This window comes from Hetaerina americana, unplaced genomic scaffold (assembly GCF_022747635.1).
Source record: "Hetaerina americana unplaced genomic scaffold, ioHetAmer1.1.p SCAF_11, whole genome shotgun sequence".
Classification (NCBI taxonomy): Eukaryota; Metazoa; Arthropoda; class Insecta; order Odonata; family Calopterygidae; genus Hetaerina; species Hetaerina americana.
Window position 1 is genome coordinate 9,436,586 of NW_027286181.1, and position 24,387 is coordinate 9,460,972.

A 24,387-nucleotide genomic window follows, 5' to 3' on the forward strand; every position below is an offset into this window, starting at 1 on the left:
TGTTTTCCCTTAACTCTATAGCTCTCCTAACTATGTTCAATTTCTTCCCGCTTTACCATACAAAATTAACAAATGTGATGGAACTGCCAATTTGACAGGATATTCTTTTCTTGACTCATTTATGAATGGAATGATTGTTTGCTTATACTTGCTTTTCCAATCTGAACCAATTAAATAAACACTTGGGAGTGAAAAAAATACCTGGAGACAAAAGAAAAACCAGTGACATAACATCTCTACATGTAAATATAACAATTTCCAAACTAATAAGAACCCATCTGAATGGAATTAACTTTTGTGCTGAAAGCTTCATGAAATACAACAGAAAAAACTACAAAAATCTCCAAAGGATAAATTCATATGCAAAAATTGTCCATTCCACCCTTGAGTTCCAAATAATCAGTCATTCAGTCTTTTTGGATGGGCTCCTCTTGTCTTGCATCCCATATGAAGAAGCTTTGCTGATCTTAGTCATCCCAATCAACTTGTATAGGAGGAAGAAAACTGAAAGTTGAATGAAATACACACTATCTCAATACACCAGTTTACGTCATATGTGTAAAAGAATACATACTTAGTAGTAGTATTTAGGGGAGGCGACCGACAGCTGAGGTCATTTGCGCCATAGGGGATGGACAAGAAAGGATGAAGGGTGGAGAGAAACCCAGCGTCGGCAATATCCTACTCTTTACGAAAGGCGCCAAGGGGTCCGCAGCTTAACGTCCCTTCCGACGAACAGCGTACTCACTCAAAGTGCCCTCCACAAAGCACCTCAAGTAGGGATCGAGATACCTCTGAAAAATATTCAACACCGCCGGGATTTTGAACCCGGGCCCTCTGGGTGGGAAGCCAGAATGTTAGCCCCCGCACCATCTCGATCCCCGAATACATTCTTTCCTCCCACACCCACATCATTACAAAGTAAAACTTTAATTAACAATATCAAATTTAAAAATATAGCACTTGTTTGGTACACCAGCTTTGGTATAGCTGTTCCCATAGGAAATTGTGAAAAATAAGCAAAAGCAGGAGAATTCGAATTTCCATTCCCTATTTCTTTGGAGTTTGGGAAGAATTAAGTTAGTAATGCAACAGTCATTTTTAGGAGTTCTAACAGGAAGGACTTTTATTCATCCTTTTTCAAATGATCATTGAAAAGCAGTTATAGAACATCTAAACAATTTATTTGGCAAATATTAGAAATAATATGAATTATGTCACCTTAACATTACTTTGACATTCAAGCTTTAATGTGGAAGCTCACTATTTTTAACCTTTACTTTTCTTCCTTTTCAACTTGTCTACTGTTTGTTTGACAGTGGGTGAGTATGGTCTTGTATATATCTCCATGAAAATGCTTTAAAATGATGGCAATAAATTAATGAATCTGTTTTATTTTACTAACATTAACTTTCGGATTTCTGAACCAATTCAGTTGTGCCAGTTTGGGAATAAGGCACTACAAATACCCCAGCACTCTTGTTTCGGTCCTCAGAAAATGCTGTGAGTAGCAGTGGAGACTGGAAACTTCCATTTACCAGAAACAGTAGAAGATTTAGGCTTTAAGATTTTATAAAAGGAAAGAAGAGGCCATTATGATTTACGCTCAGTATTCAGGACGATATCTGTACTTGAACAAGAAATCCTCTTTCCTCAGATCTGTATTTGTGAATGCATGGATACCTTTTTAAATACATGCAGATGTTATTGCCGTGCCGCCATACAGAAGTGATTATTTTTCCACAAAATTGCTACACAGCTTTTGGCTGGAATATTATGGCAATGTCTTTAAGACCGCAACTGATAAGAGGGCTTCATTACCTCAGGAAAAGCTGTTAGTGAAGTAGGAAGGGATGGGAATATTACAAAAATAATGTGTATATATGAGGTAATACCCCACAGATATGGAATCAAATTCTCAACCCTAACAAAAGTTGAGCCACTGCCTTTTTTTTGCTAGCCTAAATGAAATGGCTAAGTTAAACAATAAATTTTATCCCATGCCAGTTATGTTTGCGGAAAAATTATATTTTTGTTGAGTTTTTCTTTTTAATTCCAAAATTAGCATTAAAATTTTCATAAATCCAGATTACATATTAAGGCACCAGTCCTCACCAGTATAAAACCCAAATAAAGAAGTTCTTAAAAGAATACATAAATGCATTCAATGCCTAATTGCCCATAAATCAACAATTTTGGTAATTTCTAAAAAATGAATCCAGCTACAATCAATTTATACCCTGGTTAAAAACTCTTTAACACAGGAAATCCCTCTCAGAAAAATGTCAGACATTAAAGCGGATTGCATTGCACCTATTTGCATTCAGTGACTTTAATTTATGTCCTGAAAATAATAGGACATCCATATATACAATGATGTACCCATGCTGCAGTGAACAAATGAACATTTTCCTTATTCAAAATGCTTGCCGGTTCGTTTTGCCTGTGCATTCAATGAAAAATCCTTAAGGATGAATCTGTTACAAACAAATACAAAACAATGTTAAGAGTTAAAAGGGATTAAAAAATTTTACTTACAAATGGCAATGATGCCTACACCTAAGGCAAATTGAATGGTTGAGCCAGAGGTAAGTAAACCTAGGAGAATATAGGTCATGGGACAAAGCACTGCGATTCCCCATCCAGCCGTGTTAAGAAATGAATATGGTCGCCTTGGAAGAATAAATTCATCAGTGCGAGTTACACCACTCTCTTCAAAAAAGTCTCCAGTTTTATAGAAACTATCCTGCATCTTATCCTGCCCAAAGAAAATATAAAAAAATGAACTTTTCAATTATTCCGCATGCAAAACGTCACCTTAAAAAATAGCAGAGCATTAATTATCACTTAGACTGAATACTTTCATCACTTTTAAAATTTAATTCCAATGGACAACACTTTCCGCAAACACATAAAATACAATGACCAACAGTACCTTTTTCAAATAAAGATTTTTGAGAAATTGAGCACAAGCCACCTCTTCTGCTGGAACTTCATCCATTGGAATTCTGTTTATATACATGTGGGCCATAACTTTCTTACCCATTAGCAAATTATTGAGTGTGGGCTTAATGACATCACTTCTGTTTGGAGAGAAACCACAAATGCTATCATTATCACAGAATACATGAACAAACATGAGAGGTAAATGTTAGAAAGTGGTTAAGATGGATGGAGCAAAACTCAATAAGTTATAGTTAATTACACAAAATAAATGCAGTAAGCATGTGCATCAAGTATACTACTGAAAATAAAATATTATAGCCCCAATTTGGTGACAAATTTTAAAGAATACACTGTAGTTGGGATTTGAACTGTCCTTGACTATCTTGGGTTACCTTTAGGTTTCTAGCCATCTTATTTGTATTTCAATTGTCAGCATTATTCATTTACAATCAAAAACAGCATCCTCAGCTTTAAAGTACCACAACATCCCAAAAATGCAGTCTGGTTAACTGTCTGTAAAGTGAGCTTGCACCCATGGCAAGGGAACCCAGGTGGGTTCCTCAGATTATAAAGCTAAGGGCAATGAAATACACGATAGACCCCCAAAGTTGCCAATGAAAATTTCCAGATTCTGCTCTTCAGCTGATGCCTTTTCTAATGTAAGTGAATAAAAGTGCATCACTGAAATGACAACAGAAATTCAGTATGTTTAGCCCACTTCCCCGGTGAAATTCCAGTATTTTTTAGGATGTTAGTAAACTGCATCATTCATTCGTGTATTCTATGCAACTTTATCCCAAAACCCTAGAGTAAACAACCGGTTTCAAACCATATGTAGTCAACTTATCTTATAGCCAAAATGCCATACCAATAAAAACACATGCATACCGCACTAATTTACCTATTTCCAGGCTCGGATAGCATTTGCCTTTCAAACTTTTGTCATAACTAATTGAAAACATTGCATAATTTACTATCACTTCAGTTGAGCTTGAAACAAATGTTAGATAATACCTGACTATGGAATATTGCAATCCTTTGCAACTAAATATCAATTTTCGGGTTGAAACCACCAATAAACCTGTTACTGCCAAGAACATCAGGGCTCTGCACTGTGTAAGCAAGCATCGTGCAAAGGCCTGTGTGTTTATGCCATACCATGGAAAAAACTAACAATTATCCTCACACAAAATTCAGGTGGTTTATTCTGTGATTCTGAACCCATGTAGCCTAGACTGTTGTAAGACTGTACATGGGTTGCTTCTGCAGTAGGCACACTTTGTATGCAATGATTAAGGAGATTTGGGAGACTGAAAGGTCATTCCAGCTTTAACATTTAAGCAATATATTTAATCAAGAAATTATTTTGATCACAGAAAATTCCTTCTTTTTCCTGAAATTTTCCAAACCAGTGGGTTCGCTAATTAAGATAAGATTTCTGATTTCCCTTAAGAATTCTTAGTTTTTCGTGCTACCAGAAACCTTGAAATACTAAATATATTGCAAATCATTAATTTAGGCTCACTTGATAGTTTTCACATCTGATGTACTTCTTTATTTGCAGGAAAATATTATTTTAAGTTCCACGATCGTTTCATAAACCAATTTTATTCACATAGGCAATAGCTTCACGCTTCATTTTATGGTAGCTATTCAACATGAAAAGGAGGCATGAAAGATGGATTCATAGTGTTTTGATTAGGAATGGGATGTTGAAGACTGTGCCGAGAGGAAAACGTTAGGCAAACGAGGAAGGGGATGGAATAAGATAGGCATGTTGGATGATATTAAGGGAACTTTTGCTGCTCTATAGGAAACTGAATATACTGACATTAATAAAACTGATGGCCTTGCTACTAACCTACTGCAAAAACAAACAAGCATGTCTTTCATTTTAATTGGCGATGTTATAGGATGAAAAAAAAGGGATTTTCAAACCTACAAAGCAAGTTCTGTGTACACCATTATAAAATGAAATACATAAGTCCTCCATTTAGCCTACTGGAGGATCTCTTGCAGTGATTGAAAATTAATGTCCTTGGTAAAAAGTATTCTTATATTTTAATTATACCAAAAATTTTAATTCTGCAGAATGTGAAACTCACACATTCCCAGTAGTGAAAAAAAACCCACCAAATGGAGGAATATCATATATTTCAATGCACAATGAAATGGGATTTCATACATAAATCATATTGATACAATAGGTAGTACATAATGACAAAAGCGGGATGCTGTATGTATAGAAATTTATGGCAGCTCAAATATTTAATATACCATGGGTGATAATTTACAACCAGTAGTATACTTTCCAGATATCTTTCTTGTTTAAAAACAACTTCTCTTTCAAGAACCCAAGTCCATTATAGAGTGCAATATTAAAAATCAATATGTCCCAGTGAAATAAATATAAAATCAATTGAATCATTACTGAAATATGCACTTTATTTCAACAGGGGATAACTGACATGCATTAACTTTTGAGATAATAGCGATAATCCGAATTACGAATCCTGCCAGTTTAGGTCTCACTCTTAGGGTGAGATGTAATCAATATCCCCAACATTTGAATTGGGAAAATTGGTATATGATCTTGAAAGACATCAAATACACTAATATAAAGAAATCCAAAACTGCCTTAACCACACCAGAAGCATGCAACTTGTGAATAAATTAAATGTGCCCTTGGAGGCTGCAGAATGTTTGTTTCCAAGGTTTTACTTATACATATTCTGCATGAGAAAGAAACTGGGTCAGTGCTGTAATGAAAAGTATGTTAAATAGTAGAATCAAGTTGTTTTCATTTGTGCTTGAGTTTCAAAATACATTTTCTGTCGTGCATAATTCCACAATGCAAAATGTGGTGAAAAGCTATGTCAAACGAATATTGCAAGAATTACTCACCCAAGAATGTGCATAGCACACCCACAGCAAAAAGTGTGATTTAAGTGTGATCCAAGAATTGAAATACAATGACTACATAGTAAAATCAAGTGCCAAAAGAATGACCACTTACTTCAGTTGAGAGACAAATATTTCTTTGAGTCAAAAGAAGAGACATATCAAAAGTGAAAACACAAAATCTTCAATTACTCCCGCAAGCATAACTTTCAATTACAATTTTTTTAACCCTGGTAATAACTCGCTTTCTTTTTGAGTCCTCCACCCATTCCTACCTCAATAACATAAAATGCTCATTTACCAAAACCACGGGAGTGCATATTCACTCCCCAAATGGATGAGCATGGAGACCACATGTGTCCCCCCCTCCCTCCCTATACTTGTCTGACTGAGGAACTGTGATACAGCATTTTCCCCAACTGTATGATACTGTAAACAAAGACAAGAAAGATAAAAGAAATAAAAAAGTGAAATAAAAAAACCTGGAAAAAGGTCAAGTAAATGTTTAGCGGATTGTGATTTCTGTAATGCACGTAAAGCCTTAGCGGGATCATCCAAAAGATCACGGAATCAACTGCCGATGTTTTGACGGCCGACTTTGCCATAATCCTCAGGATGTTGAGGACGACATCAGTCATCCAAATGTTGGCAGCTGAATACCGAACCCACAGGAAGACCATATAAGATTTCACGCACCGCGTTCCCACCAAATCCTGTTTTTAGCATGCATATTTTGTTCAGCTTTTTGAGCATGTCTGGTGGCTCTTACACTCTTTTAAGATTTCAGAAAGCCAACCTTGGCATTCCTTTAAATCTGTCAGTGACTGAACCACCAGAGTTTACACAACACTCATGTCTGAGGCGTGACTAAAACCTGCAACCTTTGGGCTAGCACGTGGGTGCATCACCCCCAGACCACCCAGGGCGGCTGTTAAGCATGAAGCGCACCAATACCTGGAATTATTTAACTCATCACTGAAAAAACTGCAACATCCATCCATCATGTAAGCACTCAAAAGAAAAGAATTTTCAAGCACCAAGACATGGCAAGAAGGATTTCCATATTACAAGGAAGAATACTATCGCAACCACAATGATTTACAAGCATGTTTACACCCATTAAGAGCATTTAGTTTACGCACTACAATGGCAATATAGTAAAGCAAAAAGGGCAGATATGTCACATATCCCACTGGTCTTCCTTCTACTACATTGAAATAAAAGGACAGATTTAAAATATACACACATTAGGTGGACAAAATTAATAAAATTCAATGGATGGAATTCGGGGAAAAAAACCTTCTACATAAAGAAAGAGAGAGATGAATGACAAACTGTAAAAAGACAAGTCCTCTATTCATAACTTACACATTATGATATACTTAAAAAAATATTTACATTAAGTCTATCTATTCCCAAAACTACTTCATCATTTCCAAGAAACTGCGGGAGATGCCGCAACAGTAACTTTTAACAGAATCATTCACTAATATGCATTTCAATGCAAAAATTTCAGTGTGTCAAGGCGAATGATTTTTACACTCTGAAATTGTTGCATAGAAGTACTTTCATCATGTTCATGACACCACACAATTAAAAAAAAAGAAATTTTTAATACCTTAGTCTTTCAAAGAACCACGTTACTGATAAGGCTATATACCATTTAAGTCAGCCACAGATGCTGTTGAAAATCTGGATGAAATTTTCATATTAGGATAGAGTTAAACTTAGACCAACTATTCCCACTACATTTTTTGACAAAAATATTGATTTTTTGATAAATTAAATATCGTTGGTACCCCCTGTAATATTCATAAGCATTGATTTGAAAGTTTGATAATTAATATACGATCACAGTTAAAATTCATATACAATTTGACAGTGATACCCGAAACCCATTATTGGAAAATATATCGTCATATTTTTAACTTCCCAACTTGAATAAGCTGAAAACATTCCTTTACTATTTTTCCCAATTTTTAATATCTTCAACGTCTTTTTCACTGACCAGCTTATTTATTTATCAACTTAATTGGGCGAGATTGAGATTAATAGTCCCTTCTAACACCTAACCCTTACACATGACATTGAAGAAAATTACATAAACCCAAGCCCTAGGAGGAAGAAAATCCACCTAGGTGGGAATCAAATCCGCAACCTTTGGGATGGCAGGTGAGGATATTACCCCGCCACCACTGTCATCAGCCTACCTTGTGCCAAGACGATCCATTTAAAATGGTTTTGTCAGGAGGATACTATATCGGTAAAGTTGATAAAGATTTTCATCTATTCATAATTAATTAAACAAACTTCATTCACAGATAATTTATTACAACCATGGGTTTATATTATATTGTATTGATACAACTTTTATACAACCTTTTCAAAGGGAAAATGCCCACACATACATGGGAACGCCCAGAAGTGCCTGACCTAGAGATAGCAGTAGTTGTTTGAAAAATATCACTGCATTATAAAGTATGCAATCTATTAAGCATATGCTTTAAGTTTTAAGACACTACGTTGCTTGGTATTTTTTTGGTAGCCATCAATAGTGAACGTTTTCAGTAAATTTGTGAAAATATGTGATACAATACGTTTATTTGAAAGGCCTCAGCCCAACCAATATTAAATCTGAACTGGATTCTACTTTGGGTGAGTCTGCTCCTTCGTTTACAACAGCAAAATATTGGGTAGCACAGTTTACACCAGGATGTACAAGATGTCAAGATGAGCATTGCATTAGTCGACCAAATGAGGTGACGACTCCAGAAATGGTGATGAAAATCCACAAAGTGATACTGGATGATCATCGACTGAAAGTGCGTGAGCTAGCAGACATAGTAGATATTTCAAAAAGTGCAGTACATCACATATTAACTGAAAATTTGGACATAAGAAAGCTGTGCATAAGATGGGTGCTGAGTTTGCTCACACTCGAGCAAAACCAGTAACGTGAAGAAGTTTCAACTCAGTGTTTAGCAAAGTTTCACAGCAACAAAGCAGAATTTTTACGCCGTTCCATAACCATGGATGTAACATGGGTCCATTACCTCACACCCGAGACAAAAGAACAATCGAAACAATGGATTCAAAAGGAAGAAACAGCTCCAAAGAAGGTGAAGACCGTTTCATCAGCAGGCATGGTCATGGGGTCAGTTTCTTGGGATGAGCGTGGGATATATTTCTTTGGCTATCTTAAAAAAGTAAAAACTATCAACGGCAAGTATTATGGAAGTATTATTATTAAATTATTGCAACATATGAGCAAAGAAATCCAATAAAAGCGGTCTCATTTGGCTAAGAAGAAAGTGTTGTTTCATCAAGACAATGCACCAGCTCACAAATCCCGTATTGCAATGGCCAAAATTCATGAATTAAAGTTTGAATTGCTACCTCATGCACCCTAATTGCAAAATTTAGCCCTCTTGAATTATTTTTTGTTCACAAACTTGAAAAAATAGCTTGGTGATCAAAGATTTTCCAGCCGTGAAGAAGTGATGTCAGCAGTTAATGGCTATTTAGAGGAGCAAGGCAATTCATACTATGAAAGGGTATAGAACTTATTAAATATCGCTGTGAAAAGTGTATAGAGCTGAAAAGAGATTATACTAAAATACAAATACATTTTTTTCCAAAATGTTTGTGTTTTCTTTGTTGGGTCGGGTACTTATGGGATTACCCTCGTACAATGGATATTCCATTTGAAAAATTTTCTTAAAGTTGTATTAATACAAAATTGTACACTTGATGACTTTTTTAACCTTAAATCATAAACAGATGTGCGTTTTGATGGTACTATAAATATTATAATGCCTTGAGCCAATAAAAGTATTACTACTATACGTACAAATTAAGAATAAAATACAAGGATTTTTACAATACATAACATATTTAAACAATATGCATTTTGATTTTAACTTCTTTGATAAAGCATCAGCATCCTTCGGTGTTGAAACGATTTCCATAAAAAATGTGCCAAAAATCTGATCTTTACTTAAAGTTAAAGGCTCCCTCTTTAAATTAAACCAACTAATGATCTTTTCATGTTGCTCAGTGAGAGACCGTGAGCTCCAACTGGTCTTTGAATTAAGATACCACGAGCTTAGATACAGATAGCGTTGCAGTGTGTTTTTTTCATTCATAACCTCATCATTTGATGACTGCACAATGCACCCACAGTCATCGGCCATTATTAAGACTGTCAACATCTGCTGAAAACGTATTCATAAATTTGGGTTCGTGCTTTATGGCAAAGTGCACATTTTACACACCTGCCCATTCATACTTAATGGGAATATGTGCTTTCTGAGGCTTGTTTTACACATGAGATCCTCGTTTAAGTCAACACTACCACACTGACATGGTATGCCAAAAAAGGATTCAGACTATGATCTAGGATATCATCAGATCTGCCCTACAGAAATTAGCATTTGGATAAGCTTCTTAATACTTGTTGGATCAGCAGCATAAGTAGGCCTCTAGTTAAGATAAAAGCTAAGGAGGTCTCTGAGAGAAACAAAATGGAGATTTAATATCATTAATTTCCACAAAAAATAGATGCTGGCAACAAGACAAACGTATGTTTTATATCGATGACTGGGCCCCTAATGTTTAAACACAGTAAACCCAGCTAAACTGGACTACATAAGGCCGGGGGCTGCCTGGATTGTGTGTCACATGCCAAAATCCAGGTTATCCAGGACTTTGACACATGTCACTCCATGGAACATTTTCAAACCCTGACTCAAAATGAAATGTCATCATAGCAATTCATTGAAACAAACCTGGACACAAAGTAACCGCAAGAAACTTTATGAAGGAGATACTTAAAATGTATAGATACTAAAATACAAACTATAACTATGCATTACAATTAGTATGCAGTTAAATTTGTCCTTTATCATGTACTTGATCGCTGGACCAATAAAATTATTACTATTATTTTTCTTTAGCTTGTTATGTATTTTCACAATTTGTCATCTTTAACACATAATGACAATTCGCCGTGCACTTAAAGGTTAAATATTGAATATACAACCTCATAGCCTGGACTACTTACTTTTTGAATGCCAGCTGAACTTCATAAATAGCACCGAACTTTTCCTTGAGATATGGCACACTACAAACAAAGCCTTTCGTACGAGGCGTCAAGTGATGTTTTAACTCTGGCAAACCCTTTTCTTTGGCAAATTCCAAACTAGCTTTGTGCTTTTCTGGAGTAAAACGTGTTCCTTCTGCGTATAAAAGGAGCTAAAAAAAATAAAGAGTAAGGATATGTTATTATAAGCATATGTATTTGAAAATTACAAAATTGAGTTAAACAACAAGGCAGGAATCAAAGGCTAAAAAAAGTAGCAGTACACAAAATGCACTACTGCAGTATTTTTAAGATGTAAAGGGGTAATATTCACAGCCTGTCAGCCATTGCCTAGCTTTTGAAAGCAATGTTAAAAATAAAGCAACTTGTTCCCTCAATTTGCAATTTTTCTATTGTGGATTAAAAGGAAAAGGTACTGCAAATTACGTATTTAGATACAACTGATGCTACATTTGGTGCTGTAAGGTGTGCCCAAATTGATATTTAAAAAAATCATCTTTTTTTACAATAGAGATATCACTAATTCACCAAAAAACTGCCATATTTGAATGGATATTCTATTAAGTGAAATATCAACAAAGGTTCATCCTCATGTATTAATTTAAAATGCAAGTTCTTTTACCATATATCCAATCATACATGCATATCACTCTCTTGAACATGGTTAATATGGATAATCTCTTTTTTTAAACATTGATTTGACGAACATACATATTTCAATTTACTTACTGCAGAAATGCCATTGGATGCGGTAAACTAATGGATGCATTTAAATATTTTGAGGAAGCAACATTCACAACATGATTCAAACTGTAAAGTAAAACATGCCAACTCAACATGCTGTAAACATCATTCAAGGTAAAAAAATAGCATGTGCATCCAAATAAATGTCAACCACACTTTGAATGAGACAATGATGGAACAATGCTAACATGGGCAGGGGCACACTACATATGTTGACAGCATTTGCTACCAAGGTAGGTCACAACTAATTTCAATGTAGTCACCAGTTCATCTCATTTCACAACAATAAGATGCTTTGCTAGACAACTGAACGTGACGAAAATGATAAATTATTCATTTGTCTGGTGCCAAAGAAATTAGAAGATGAGAAATTTTAACGATATTGATAAATAAAGATCACATAACAAACTAGAAACAGGAACCCTTGTAAAAAACAGCGGAAATACATCTAAAAGCAATGAATTAACTCTCATTTTTATGTCACAGAAGGGATATTTTGCCTTAAATATAAAGTTACACATAATTTGGAAGACCATCTTCAAGCTGAACTCATATTGAATGAAAATAGGAGTTATTTGTTTCCCACTTAAAAGAGGCTTTAAGTAGAAAAAATTACAATCATTCCTTACAATATGCATCAGTACCAATACATCAGTGCGGACATGCTTCAACATACCCATGTCATCTCTCAATCACAACCATCATACTTAGTCCTTTTAATTAGGCAAGCGCCTCAATTAGAGTGCTTTGCAAGCACCCCAGTAACAAGAAACCATCTCCACAACTGCTTTATGAATCAGAAATTCTAAAGGGAAACCTAAACCTTTTATCATTTGTCCTTCAAAGATCCCAAAATCTTGAATATGGACCAGCTTGTCCCATATTTTCACTTGTGATGTCCCCTGATATTTTCCTTTTACTCAGGAGAACAACAACCTTCTCCACACTTGTACCAATGCATTCTTCAACATTTATCTACATCACACAGGTTATTATTATAGTCAGAACATTTCTCTCCCTTTTTTCTTCTGGCTCTATTATCAGGCACCACTTTCTAGATAGAAAAAAAAACTAAAATTTCAACAATAAAATGAAAAATTCAACCAAAATTATTTGTGCTGCATGGAAATATATGCAAACAAGAACCTCCAAAAAAAATGAAAATGAACAACAATCTGAATCAATATAATCAGGTATGAGTGTATTCGATCAAGTGTGATCATCAAATTTTAATTTAAATAGTTTCATGCACAAAAATTTGAATGTATTTTCTATTGTCAGCATAGCATGCAAATTATTTATATTCGTTGAATTTCATTGATTTGTCGATTCAAGTATTTGCATCAATGACAGCCACTGCATGTTGTCATATGTTCAATTGGCATAAACGCCTGCCTCTGATGACGGAAAACACACTCCATAAAGGTGTTTCTTCACCTTGGGGAAGAGGAAAAAGTAACATGGGATTAGATCTGAGCTACATAGAGGGTGAGAAACACAGTTTCCATTGATTTTTGCGAGATATTCTGCAATAACAATAAATAATATCTTACTTCTAGCCTATTGTTCTGAATATGTGGCCTATTGCAATTGATATGCCTTGGAGAATTTTCGGTTCAATCCAATAATTATGCTCCATTTACAGTTGTGTACATTGGTACAACATGCTGATATACCATTCCCTAAATATAAAAAAATATCATAACCATAATTTCCAAGCAAATATCACTAATATAACTTTTTTTGCTGTTTATGGTCAAGGAGATTTCCTCTCAGAACTTTCCCGTTTGCTTTCAAGATCAAAATGACATAGCCATGTTTTATCAGCAGAGGTAGCTTTCTAAAGAAACTCCTAATCTTCCTGTAAAATCAACTTCAACTGTAAACACACAAACATCTGTTTGATTGCATATGATTAGTCTCAGAACCCACAAATGTGTTTCATGCGCAATTTTTCCGGCACCATGATGGCACCCAATAGAAGTCTAAATGTTACTGATAGTACAACTAATTCCATTCGATGATATTATCTCAGAATGACAGCAGCTGTGTAATGTTTACCTCCATGGGGGCCCAACTCTGGGTCTCTTGATCCAACTTTCTTTAAAATACTTCTTTCCCCTCTTTAATCATATAAAACCATCTGGCAGAGCTACTCGGGAGAACAGACTGTAAACTTCTTGTGACAATACATAAGTCTCTATTGACAATTTACGTAAATACAAGCAATGTTTAAATGCAATGCCTTAATGTTACCACCATGGTTGCCATAGGTGAGGTGAAAATTTTTCACTTGCAATAGCTGCTCTTGATGTAAAATACTAAATTCAAATTCATGAAACTCGTAAAACATATACGTTACACGTTAAGCTAACACCAGAACATAAAATACATTTTTGTACAATAAATTACGCAAACCAAATTTCATGGTAATTCTTCATTGTGCACTTGAGTATTTTTCAAAATTTGTTTCAGAAAGTTACCAACATCTTTTTATTTGAAGAATGACTTATTTTTTTGAACATTTTGGGAAGTCACGGATAAAGTTGGGATAAAATATACACGGACCCAGTGTACCTAGAACCCAAAAATTAAAATCCCATAATTTCAGGGAGTAAGTTCACCCAACTATTAACCACCATTTATAACTTGATATATTCTGAATTACTTGACATATTTTTCCTATTCTTGCTTGCAACACATGAATCTATTCTCTTCTATATTCGTGTACATCATTTCTTTGATGATAAAAATTAAATTGAGGACAAACATAGTGCACTTCAACCTCATAGAATCATCCCACTTAAAAATTCTCACTGTAATTTTTTCAGCATCCTGATGACTGTGAGTCAACTTTCTCACCATGTAGTTTCACCACTTCCCATCAAGTTCCAAATTTAAATAAAACACTTTAATGAAATAAAATTTAATAAATACCGGAATACTTCGAATATATTTGGATATGAATAACACACTGGATTTCAGATGCCATCAGACATTCTTCTATTGTGTTTGAATTCCCTTTGTAAATAAACAAAGCACCACCATGCAATATCAATGCAGATCCAGGTCATGATTATGAAGAGGATTAAAACTGTCACCAATATACTCGGGATAGGCGCACACTGTAGGAATGATAGTGTGCACTGTACAATGCTCAAATGTGTTATAGAAATATACCTACATAAAGCAGAAGGTGATGACTCAATTCAAGTAATAGAGTACCTTATTTGGTATGGCCACACATAGAGAGGGCACTTATGATTGGTTACGGAGCAGTTCAACTGCAGAGCCTGTTCAGAAGAGTACAATCCAAATATAAAGCACAATGGCTTTTCACACATTATAGAACAATTGAAAAGTCTTGACTGATAAAACATCATATGACATAGCATGATAAACAACTGTAGACTAAACTAAATTTATAAATTCAAAATATATTAAAGTGATAGTCCAGAAAAACCTTTTTAAAGTGTTAACATACAAAATATATGCCATGGATTAACACACACAATTAAGAGTGGACACCAAAAGCCACCCTTCCCACGGTGTCCCATCATAAAAAATTTGAAATAACGGAGAATGAGAACAGTAAATTAAAAAAATTACAGCAAGAAAGTAACATATTGAGCAAAATGATGAAATTAAATGTAAAAAAAACTTATGATTTGCATGATTAAAATTTGCAAGTCATATGAATAATCATTAAGCAGGTCATGTTGGTGATAGATAAGCGAGCAACAGGCAAGTGATAATGCATTGCAAAATTGACCAGGAAAGACTGCATTACACAGAGATCAAGAAGCTCATCCCACTGACAATACAATTGCTGACACTACTCATGGCAAAGCTATTCCTGATGAAATATCATTCTTGAGAGAAGCCTGAAAAGTTACTTAAAAACCCCAACTAAATGAATGACAACAACACAAATAGAATGTTTGAAGCATACATTTTTGTAACGATATATCAAAGTGAGGCATTATCAATTCTATTTCATCTCAAGTAATTCACCTAAATTAGCAACCTCAATTGCAATGCAATATTTAAATTGTTCCATAGGACATGTCTTGGTACAGGTTTAACTACTATTCTACTTTTTCCAAGATTATTCGGGTCTCCCACCGGGTCCATGTTCGTAGGTTTGCCGACGTTTCGATGGCCGAGTCGTCCATCGTCTTCAGGGCATGTCGGTACTCAGGTATTTGGCCGCCTTATATAGTTTGGTCAGGAGGTCAGGTTACGTCTGATTGGTCGGACGCTTTCCGCCTCTTGTTTTCCTTGATGTTCCTCAAAATGGGTTTCCACGCGTTACTGAGGGAGTATCCGCTGTCTCGGTTAATGGATTTGTTTTCGAGCCGGATCGCTATTGCTTCCTTAGTCAATCTTTCCCAAAATTTCTCTTCTCGGCAAAGGACCCTTGTCTCCTCCCACCGAATGCTATGGTCGGAGGTGATGCTGTGCTCTGCAATGGCCGACTTCTCAGGTTGGCACAGTCTGAGATGTCTCCGGTGTTCTTTTAACCTTGTAGCAATGGTCCTTCCGGTCTCTCCCACGTAGACTTGGCCGCACTCGCAGGGTATTCGGTATACTCCAGGGGTCATGAGGCCACAGGGGTCCTTAGCCCTTACTAATTCGTCCCTGAGTTTGTTAGACGGAAGTAGGTGTCAATGTTGTACCTCTTCAGTATTCTCGTGACCTTGCCCGAGACCGTGGAGACAAAGGGTAGACCCGCCCTTGCCAGTGGTTTTGGTTCGGCTTCCTTCGGTGTGGAGGCCCGAGGCTCGACGGTCCTTTTTAGCGCCAACGCGATTTCTCTCTCGCTGTAGCCATTTTGCCTGAAAGTCTTCTTAAGGTGCAGCAGCTCCTTGTGAAGACTTTCTGTGTCAGATATTGCTCTTGCTCGGTGTATAAGCGTTGATAGAACCGCCATTCTCTGGGAGGGGTGATGGTGACTTCTTCCGTTGAGGTAAAGGTCTGTGTGCGTCGGTTTGCGGTAGACGCTGTGTCCCAATGACCCGTCTGCTTTCCGGTGGATGAGTATATCGAGAAATGGAAGGCTACTGTTGACCTCCACCTCCATGGTGAACTGTATATTTGGGTGCAGGCTATTCATGTGCTCCAGGAACTGCTTGAGGGTCTCCGATCCATGCGGCCAGATGATAAATGTGTCATCCACGTACCGGAAGAAACATTTAGGTTTGAGAGGGGCTGATATTAGGGCCTTTTCTTCGAAATCTTCCATGAAGAAGTTGGCGATCACAGGAGACATGACTAAGGAAGCAATAGCGATCCGGCTCAAAAACAAATCCATTAACCGAGACAGCGGATACTCCCTCAGTAACGCGTGGAAACCCATTTTGAGGAACATCAAGGAAAACAAGAGGCGGAAAGCATCCGACCAATCAGACGTGACCTGACCTCCTGACCAAACTATATAAGGCGGCCAAATACCTGAGTACCGACATGCCCTGAAGACGATGGACGACTCGGCCATCGAAACGTCGGCAAACATACGAACATGGACCCGGTGGGAGACCCGAATAATCTTGGAAAACATTATTCGCCGGGAAAGCACCAGATCATTCTTACTATTCTACTCCTTATCACCTTTAAAAGTCATCATCAGGAAACCCTCAACAAGAAGTCTAGCATAAAAATTTCACAAAGCTCAGTTGTGAATAATAAACTCCAATGGTCATAAAAGTTTACGGCCAATGCAGTTTATTACTCAAAGATTGGCTTTTCATTTTATGAAGGCCATAACAACCCAAGCCCTCACATTAATACAAGTGTCTCTACTACCCTGCTTTCCGTTCCTCCTTAATCTTTGAACAATTAGAGAACACACACAGGGTGTACACTCCTGCATAATTCATGCATGATGGTTCAGAGGTGCCCTCTTCATCCTCGTGCAAATCTTTGTCAGAGTGAGGGCAGAATTTGACCTTGCCATCACATCTTCTGGTGATGTGACTGAAACACTGGCATTTAAAACAACACATTGGAGCATGTACGAAAGAAGTGACTGGAACCAATAAAAACCTCATGAGCACCCTAACAGGAAGCAGCATTTTAATTGCCCTGAGAAGTCATTTGTCTTTCAAATTCATTGAGTTGTACACAGAATAGGTCGTAATGACTTACGACTCCCTCACCGATGTTCTAGGTACGCTGCCACCTCCACAAGACACTGGGATGTCATGAAGCACTCTCATCTCCAAAACATCTTTTTGCTCGACACATTATTTGCTCTTTCAACGAGCATTGCACCATCTTGCAGTTCTTTTGCACTGACTTTGAGTTCCCCCATAGCAGCAGCAGACAACGGTGAATGAGGAAGGGAGGCATCACATTAAAGGTCTTCCTTTCTTCCTACCGGCACCCCATCAGCTGGTGGCATCTACATTTACCTCTTTCATGGCAGGATCTTCCAGTTAGAGGAAGGTTTTTCTATTCTTCCATTTCAAACAACAAGAAAACTAGAAGGAAACTGATTGACCGGGATTGGCTAGCTCCTGGCTGCCCATTTAAGCTGCATTAATGACCAAAGTGGTATATTGTTCCCTGGTCTATTCATATAATCTGGCACCCAGCTCAGAATTTCCTTCTTTATCTAATGGGTCTTCAGGTATGGAAAACAACTGGGTAGATTGTGAACCAGATGGCACGACCACTCATAAGTAATTGATCCATAGACGGTTGCTTGGTCGATTACCTTAGCTGAACTGGGCATTTCCTCAACACCATTTTTACTGCCTATTACAGGAAGGGATATTGTGGGAGTATTTTCCATCCCACAACCAGCCAGGGTGACTTCAAGTTGGCTTCCCTTTGCAACATGCGATGACAGCCAACATTTTTGTATTTTGTCCAAGTACGAGTATAAAACCCACAAGTTTTTGTACATCTTAATTCGGCTATACAACCTCTGCACAAGAACAATGTAGCCAGATATCTTTCTCAATTCCCAGTAATCTTCCATGCATCCAATCTAATGCATTAGCATGACTCAAAAGAGTGGGTTAGCTAGTAACATATTATTCTCATTCATTCCACAAGCCTTTCTACAAAACTGATCCATTTCCCCCTTTCAGAAAGACTAGAAGAGTTCTACATTCTCAATCAATACTTATAATCATAAATTGAGAAAAAAGTTACACATTCAAACTTCTGCAAATCCTTTTACAGAAAACAAGAACACTTAAAGAAGCCATACTGATAAAGTGCTGCAAATTTGAGAGGCAATTCCACTAAAAATACATCTATTTGATTGAGAAATAATACAATCTTGATTTCAAATCTTTTTTAAAAGAACAATTAAGGTAACTTACACAAATTTAATTTAGATAAAGGTATATTTTATTACAGCAATAATAAGTGAAGCCTCTAGACATATTTTAAAGCTTAAATTTTATAAGTTTGTTCAGTGAATTGTTACTCCTTCAGATGCATGATATAGCAAAAAATAATTTATACGACTTTATCATGAAATTCCATTATATTTGTGATGGCATTTAAAATGGTCACATGAATGGTTGCTAAAAATAAAAGAAGTTCATAGACTATGATGGGATGAAGACAGTGAATTTTCCTATCCATTATGTGCCATGCCAAACTTTAACTGACATGGTAATTACAATTCACACACACAGACATTCATAGCAGCACCTTACACATTCTCTTATGGTACAAGACAACTCACAGGCTATAGCCACCAACCAAGATCCACTTACTTCAAAATTTGCTCAAAGCAGTTTACATCCGTAATTCAACTAATCCCCAAAAATAAATTCATATGTATATCCTTTCTTAATAACTGTGGCCTATTTAATTGGATCAAAAAGAATTCCGGAAGTCTAGCAGTACAGGAACCAATAATTAGCCAAAGAAATGAACATTTTAGATTGATATTAAAAATACCAAAATATTTTAGGATTCTGAAAACCTCCAGTATGTAAAGCTAGCGAAACAAGATGCAAGAGCTGCACTAAAAAGGTAAGTTTTAAGTATATAGTTAATTACTCTACTTGTAACGCATGCTGAATGCTCTTGTGATCGTATTTTAATTAAATAATAAATAAAGGAAATGTCAATCCATTTAGATATTATCAAAAATAAAATGCTAACAAATGCATGGGGTGGGAGGGTTGGAACTCAGGAGAGAAATATATATATATATATATATATGGATGGTTTGCATAATGTCACACCTGTTGTTGATTCGCTGTAGCAGCTGATTTGTTGCTAATTCTCACAAGTCCTGCAGCCAAAATTATATGTTATCAGGGGGTTCCACAAAATAAGTATTTATTCACCTGAATCATTATGAATCCAGGACTCCTAAACTTTAATAACTACACCATCTATGATTCATATTGTCATCAAAGTGTACACGACAACAAGTTTCTCTGGTGCATTCAGTAATCCACCACCAATAATACACTTGCTTTCCCACTTTTCTTAATACACACATGACTAAGACCATCAAAAACAACAAAAAGGAAGACTTTCAATGAAGAAGACATTATAGGAATAGAGATGTAAAATAAATAAATTGATATTTAAGAATAAAAGAAATTTCCTTTATACATCAAAACATCAAATAAATGCAACATCAATATCAACATTAAAAAATAGCCAACTGAACTAACCCATATTGGATCCGGGTATTCCACCAGCTCCTTAATTTGTTTTCCTATTGTTTCCTTGTCTTTATCCCAATCTCTTTCAAGAAATATACTTTCTGCGAACTTCCATGCCCACCCTATGGTGGGAACGTATTGTATCACCTTCTTTGCATAACTCTTGCAATTCTGAAATCAATAAAGGCCAAAACTGGTTCAATTTTTAACACAAACCTTGACGTAATTCCATGTAATGTAAGAAAAGCACTGCGCCAGTGGCTAAACCCAGAAATTGAATCTTCAACAGAAATGTTTCTTCACAGAACCATGGACGGTATAATCGTGACAATTGACAGGGTTGTAACTCACATAGCGACACCACAAAAATAATAAACTTAAGTTGATTATAAACAATTATGCCTAATTATTTCAATTGTATAACCAATCCTCTGGAGCCGAGCTAAAACCCGGGCATACCTTCGCCGGTATGATAAAAATCTGGAAGACAATAATCCTAGACACGAAATTAGCATAGTAAAAATTTTAAAATCCTACCCCAAGAACACCTATCCGCTCGCAAAACATCCAACCGACCATCCAGTCAATTTCATACGTGTGATTCATCACAAGGTATCCATGTTCCTTTCCATAATATTTTATAAACTCTTCCTTGTTAATATACAATTTGATATCGGAACCAGACCACCATTCACACAGAAAAACAAGCTCTGAAAGCAAATGCAGAAGTATGGGATTACTGGGCACCAACAGACGGCTGCCATACTATGCAACAGGTAATCACTTACCGGAATATAATGAGTACTCCAAATAGTAGTTAACTTTTCTATACACATGCTTGCTGACCGGACGAATAAAAACCCACAAAAAAGACTGAAACAAGTTTATTGCAAGTCCTGAGGAAAAGAAGGTAATCGCCAGAAGCAAATGAGAAACTGGCGAACGTTTAAGGCGTATTAACATACTTTCCATTTCACTCTTGGTATTCAGATCTGAAATAAGAAATAGTGAGTAATACGGTCGCCTTTAATAACGGTGACACTAACTAAAACTTAACTATCAGGCGTGCAGTATATTCCAAGTCACGCTTTATCAACGCTAAAAACTATTTGAAGATAAGTAGATTTTCCCCGCAGATAACTAGAGTTTGTTACAACGTATCATGCCGTGACTTCCATTGCACTCTGTTTGAAATTACCAACATTAGGTAGAATTCAACTATAAGAGTTGTGGTTACTTTAAAGGACGAAGGTCAAGGGCAACTTTCAAATCCACCGACTGACCATCAATGGTATCTCCAAGTATTGGACTAAAGTCGTGCACTAGGTCTGTCTACAGAGATCAAAGTATCTATTTACCCTCCCGTGCATAGGCTACGAGGAAAAGAGATTATCTGAAGTTATTACAAAAGTCACATCCCAAACCAACACCCATATTCATGTATTAAACATGAGATGTCCACGTACTCAACGATTAAGCTTCGTGAAAAGTTTCTTCAGGTATAAAATTGAAAAATAAATTCACGAAATACTCATTGATAACAGTGCAAATTTACAGTTTAGATATAAATAAAACATATACAGTCAATCCAGCATATCGATACGAGTTTGTTTCGCAACTCGTGGTTAAAGGTGAAAAGCTGGAGGTGGCGGCAAAGTGACAAATGAGTAAAAGAAGATCTGGGCGCATATGAAAGAAAATAACTAACTGGTAGTCGTGAACCCTAAAGCCAAGACCTTATGATATGCCTTGATTTCATGAACGAGATATCTCTCAGTTCAGAGTTCGACACGATTGTGGGTATATTTTCTGAATGGATAGAGATAATATGCAATATCATTGAATTATTATATAGGTGAGGTATCCATGTTTTGCGGAAAGAGAATATATCAGCGAATTTTGAAAATGAAATATGAATGGCCTGGTAAGGCACGGGAAGCGAGAGAACCAAATTATATATGTGCCTAGTCACATTTGTCTTGCGATTTTAGTTACGTAAGTTAAGTTTATTTTGAGAGCATGGTGACCTCACCCATAAAGTTTCAGTTAACTGAACTTGTCCCACGACTATCTACCGGCCGTTGGAGCTCTGGATTTTTCAGTCATGCCAACGTAAATATTTTTTCACGAAGTAACTAAGTAATTCCCCTAAACCATTGCAGTAATCTCACTACCACGTACATATTATACTCAGTGATACTCCCTGTAATCACTTGCAATTGTAAGACCGGGATGAGTTTTGTAGTATATGATATACGGCCCTAGAAAGACAACTACACTAAAGATAGCCCAAGCGGGAGGTCGTCTTTCATAGCGAAAACGTTTTCGACAATATCTGCTCAACTGGAAAAGTACTTTTCTTGAAAATCACCAAATACACTCAGCACTCCCTACTCTATCGCGACGTAGGCATAAAACCCACACCCATAGCCTAATTTAGCATCAGGGCCCAGTGAAGTCACCACAGTCGCCCTTTCACATAAAAAATAAGAAAGTACTTCACAATATCTCCTACACCAGAAAATATTTTTTTCTAAAATTTTGCACAAGCACTAACCCCTTGATGTGCGCCTACTGTGGCCAAAGCCCGCTCCGCAGAGCGAAGAAAATTCAAATCTCTAATAAGACCAACATTGACCTACGCAGCCCCTGCGTGGATGGGACTACTCAGTAGATCCCTAATGGACAAATTAAATAGCACAGAAAGGAAGACCCTGAGGCTGGCTTTTGGGCTCCCCCCCTGGGAAGAAAATGAGAATGTATACCAAAAAACAGGCATAGAAAAACTCTCAGATCTCTTACTAACAAGGTGTAAAACATACTATGATAAGTTAAAAGAAAACCCAAATAGGGCTATGACATACACAAAAATAAATAAAATAGGCCCCTATGATAAATATAAGAGACCTAATAATGTCACACTCCAATAATAATACGGAAAATAATTAAATAAATATAAAAAGGGCAAAAACAACGATGCTGGTGGTGCTCCAGAAAGAAAAAGGAATTATATACTGAGACACAGAGCATAAGCCCAACTAGGCGACCTCTGATAAACAAAGCCGCCTAAAAACGGCAAGGCAAGTCGTGTGTGAACAGACAGAACGGGGTGGGAGTCCCAAGGGAGAAACAGCGGAGTGAGCAGATCCTCGCTCTCCCAAGCTACCTGCCGGCGCAGCGAGGAAATCATCGCCGTCAGGTGCACTCTCCCTCTCCCCCCCCCCCGCTACCTGGTGGCGCAGCGAGGAAATCCTCGCCCCCAGGTTTCGCTCGCCCTATGAGTCCAGGACCAAAGCAATCGGACGAATGCCGCGTCCACCGCGCCGCCTCCCAGCGCCAACCGAGCTCGACGCCGCACGGAGGACCGACCCGCCGCTCCGACACTCTGCCACCAGCACCTCCGACGACCACCCCGGGATCATCGCCGACCCTCGAGGACTACCGGACCTGGTTGGCCGAGGCCGCCCTTCCTCCGTGGCCGGTGCTGAGTCTCCTGACGCCGCCCACCCCGCAGTACCGCCTCCGGCCCCTGGACTCTCCAAGGACGCCCTACGCAGGGGTGCCGAGGCTGCCCCTATTTGGCTCGCCGGACCGTCGGGCTCCCGCGACCAGCCAGAAGCCGGACAGGACCCCGGCCGCCATCCAGCTGCTGCACCGGACTCCACGCGCCCTTCAGGCAAACGACACTCGACCTTCTCCCTGGGAGAAGGTCCCCTTTACTGTAACCCTGTACTGGACGGAATAAACGCCCTTCGGGGTAATCAACGGAACGGCAGGGAGGTTTTATTTTCTCCAGCGACCCCAGCCCTTGCCTGGGCAGAATGCTCACTCGCTCTCGCGTTTCGGGGCGGGTCGCACAGCCAACCCCGGACGCCAGGAACACGACACCCTCTTTCCTCTATATTCAGCCTTTCGCTTACCCCATGCTCATGGCCTAGTTTAGGACCCAGGGCCCACTATCGTCACCAGCGTCGTCCTATCATACAAAAAAACAAGGTACTTCACAATATCCTCTGAACTAAAACATATTTTTTTCAAAAATTTGGCATA

At 37.5% G+C, this 24,387-nt stretch overlaps 1 protein-coding gene across 6 annotated transcripts; it reads right to left on the minus strand.

Annotated features, from left to right (window-relative positions):
* Window positions 1-81: 81 nt before the first annotated feature.
* LOC139700917 (1-acyl-sn-glycerol-3-phosphate acyltransferase gamma-like) lies at window positions 82-21,958 on the minus strand. Of its 6 annotated transcripts, XM_071599382.1 has the most exons (9): window positions 21,804-21,958; window positions 21,621-21,710; window positions 21,126-21,329; window positions 20,875-21,047; window positions 20,347-20,508; window positions 10,910-11,100; window positions 2,936-3,083; window positions 2,539-2,758; window positions 82-504 (listed from the first exon to the last, which is right to left on the minus strand). In XM_071599382.1, the coding sequence occupies exons 3-9, from the start codon at window positions 21,307-21,309 to the stop codon at window positions 404-406; spliced, it is 1,179 nt and encodes a 392-aa protein (XP_071455483.1). In that variant the 5' UTR covers window positions 21,310-21,329; window positions 21,621-21,710; window positions 21,804-21,958; the 3' UTR covers window positions 82-403. The 6 variants fall into 6 exon arrangements, with proteins under 6 accessions (XP_071455483.1, XP_071455485.1, XP_071455482.1 ...); XM_071599384.1 differs by lacking the exon at window positions 21,621-21,710; XM_071599381.1 differs by lacking the exon at window positions 21,621-21,710 and having other exon boundaries at window positions 21,893-21,946.
* Window positions 21,959-24,387: the final 2,429 nt, after the last annotated feature.

Bases quoted from the DNA above. Each gene is read 5' to 3' on its own strand.
- LOC139700917 (XM_071599381.1), bottom strand. From the start codon at position 21,914: ATGTTTTATTTATATCTAAACT. The intron at 21,330-21,892 runs GTAAATTTGCAC...TTCTTATTTCAG, and splicing joins GTTTTATTTATATCTAAACT to ATCTGAATACCAAGAGTGAA. The intron at 505-2,538 runs GTAAGTAAAATT...TTCAACTTTCAG, and splicing joins TGTAGGCATCATTGCCATTT to TTTTCTTCCTCCTATACAAG.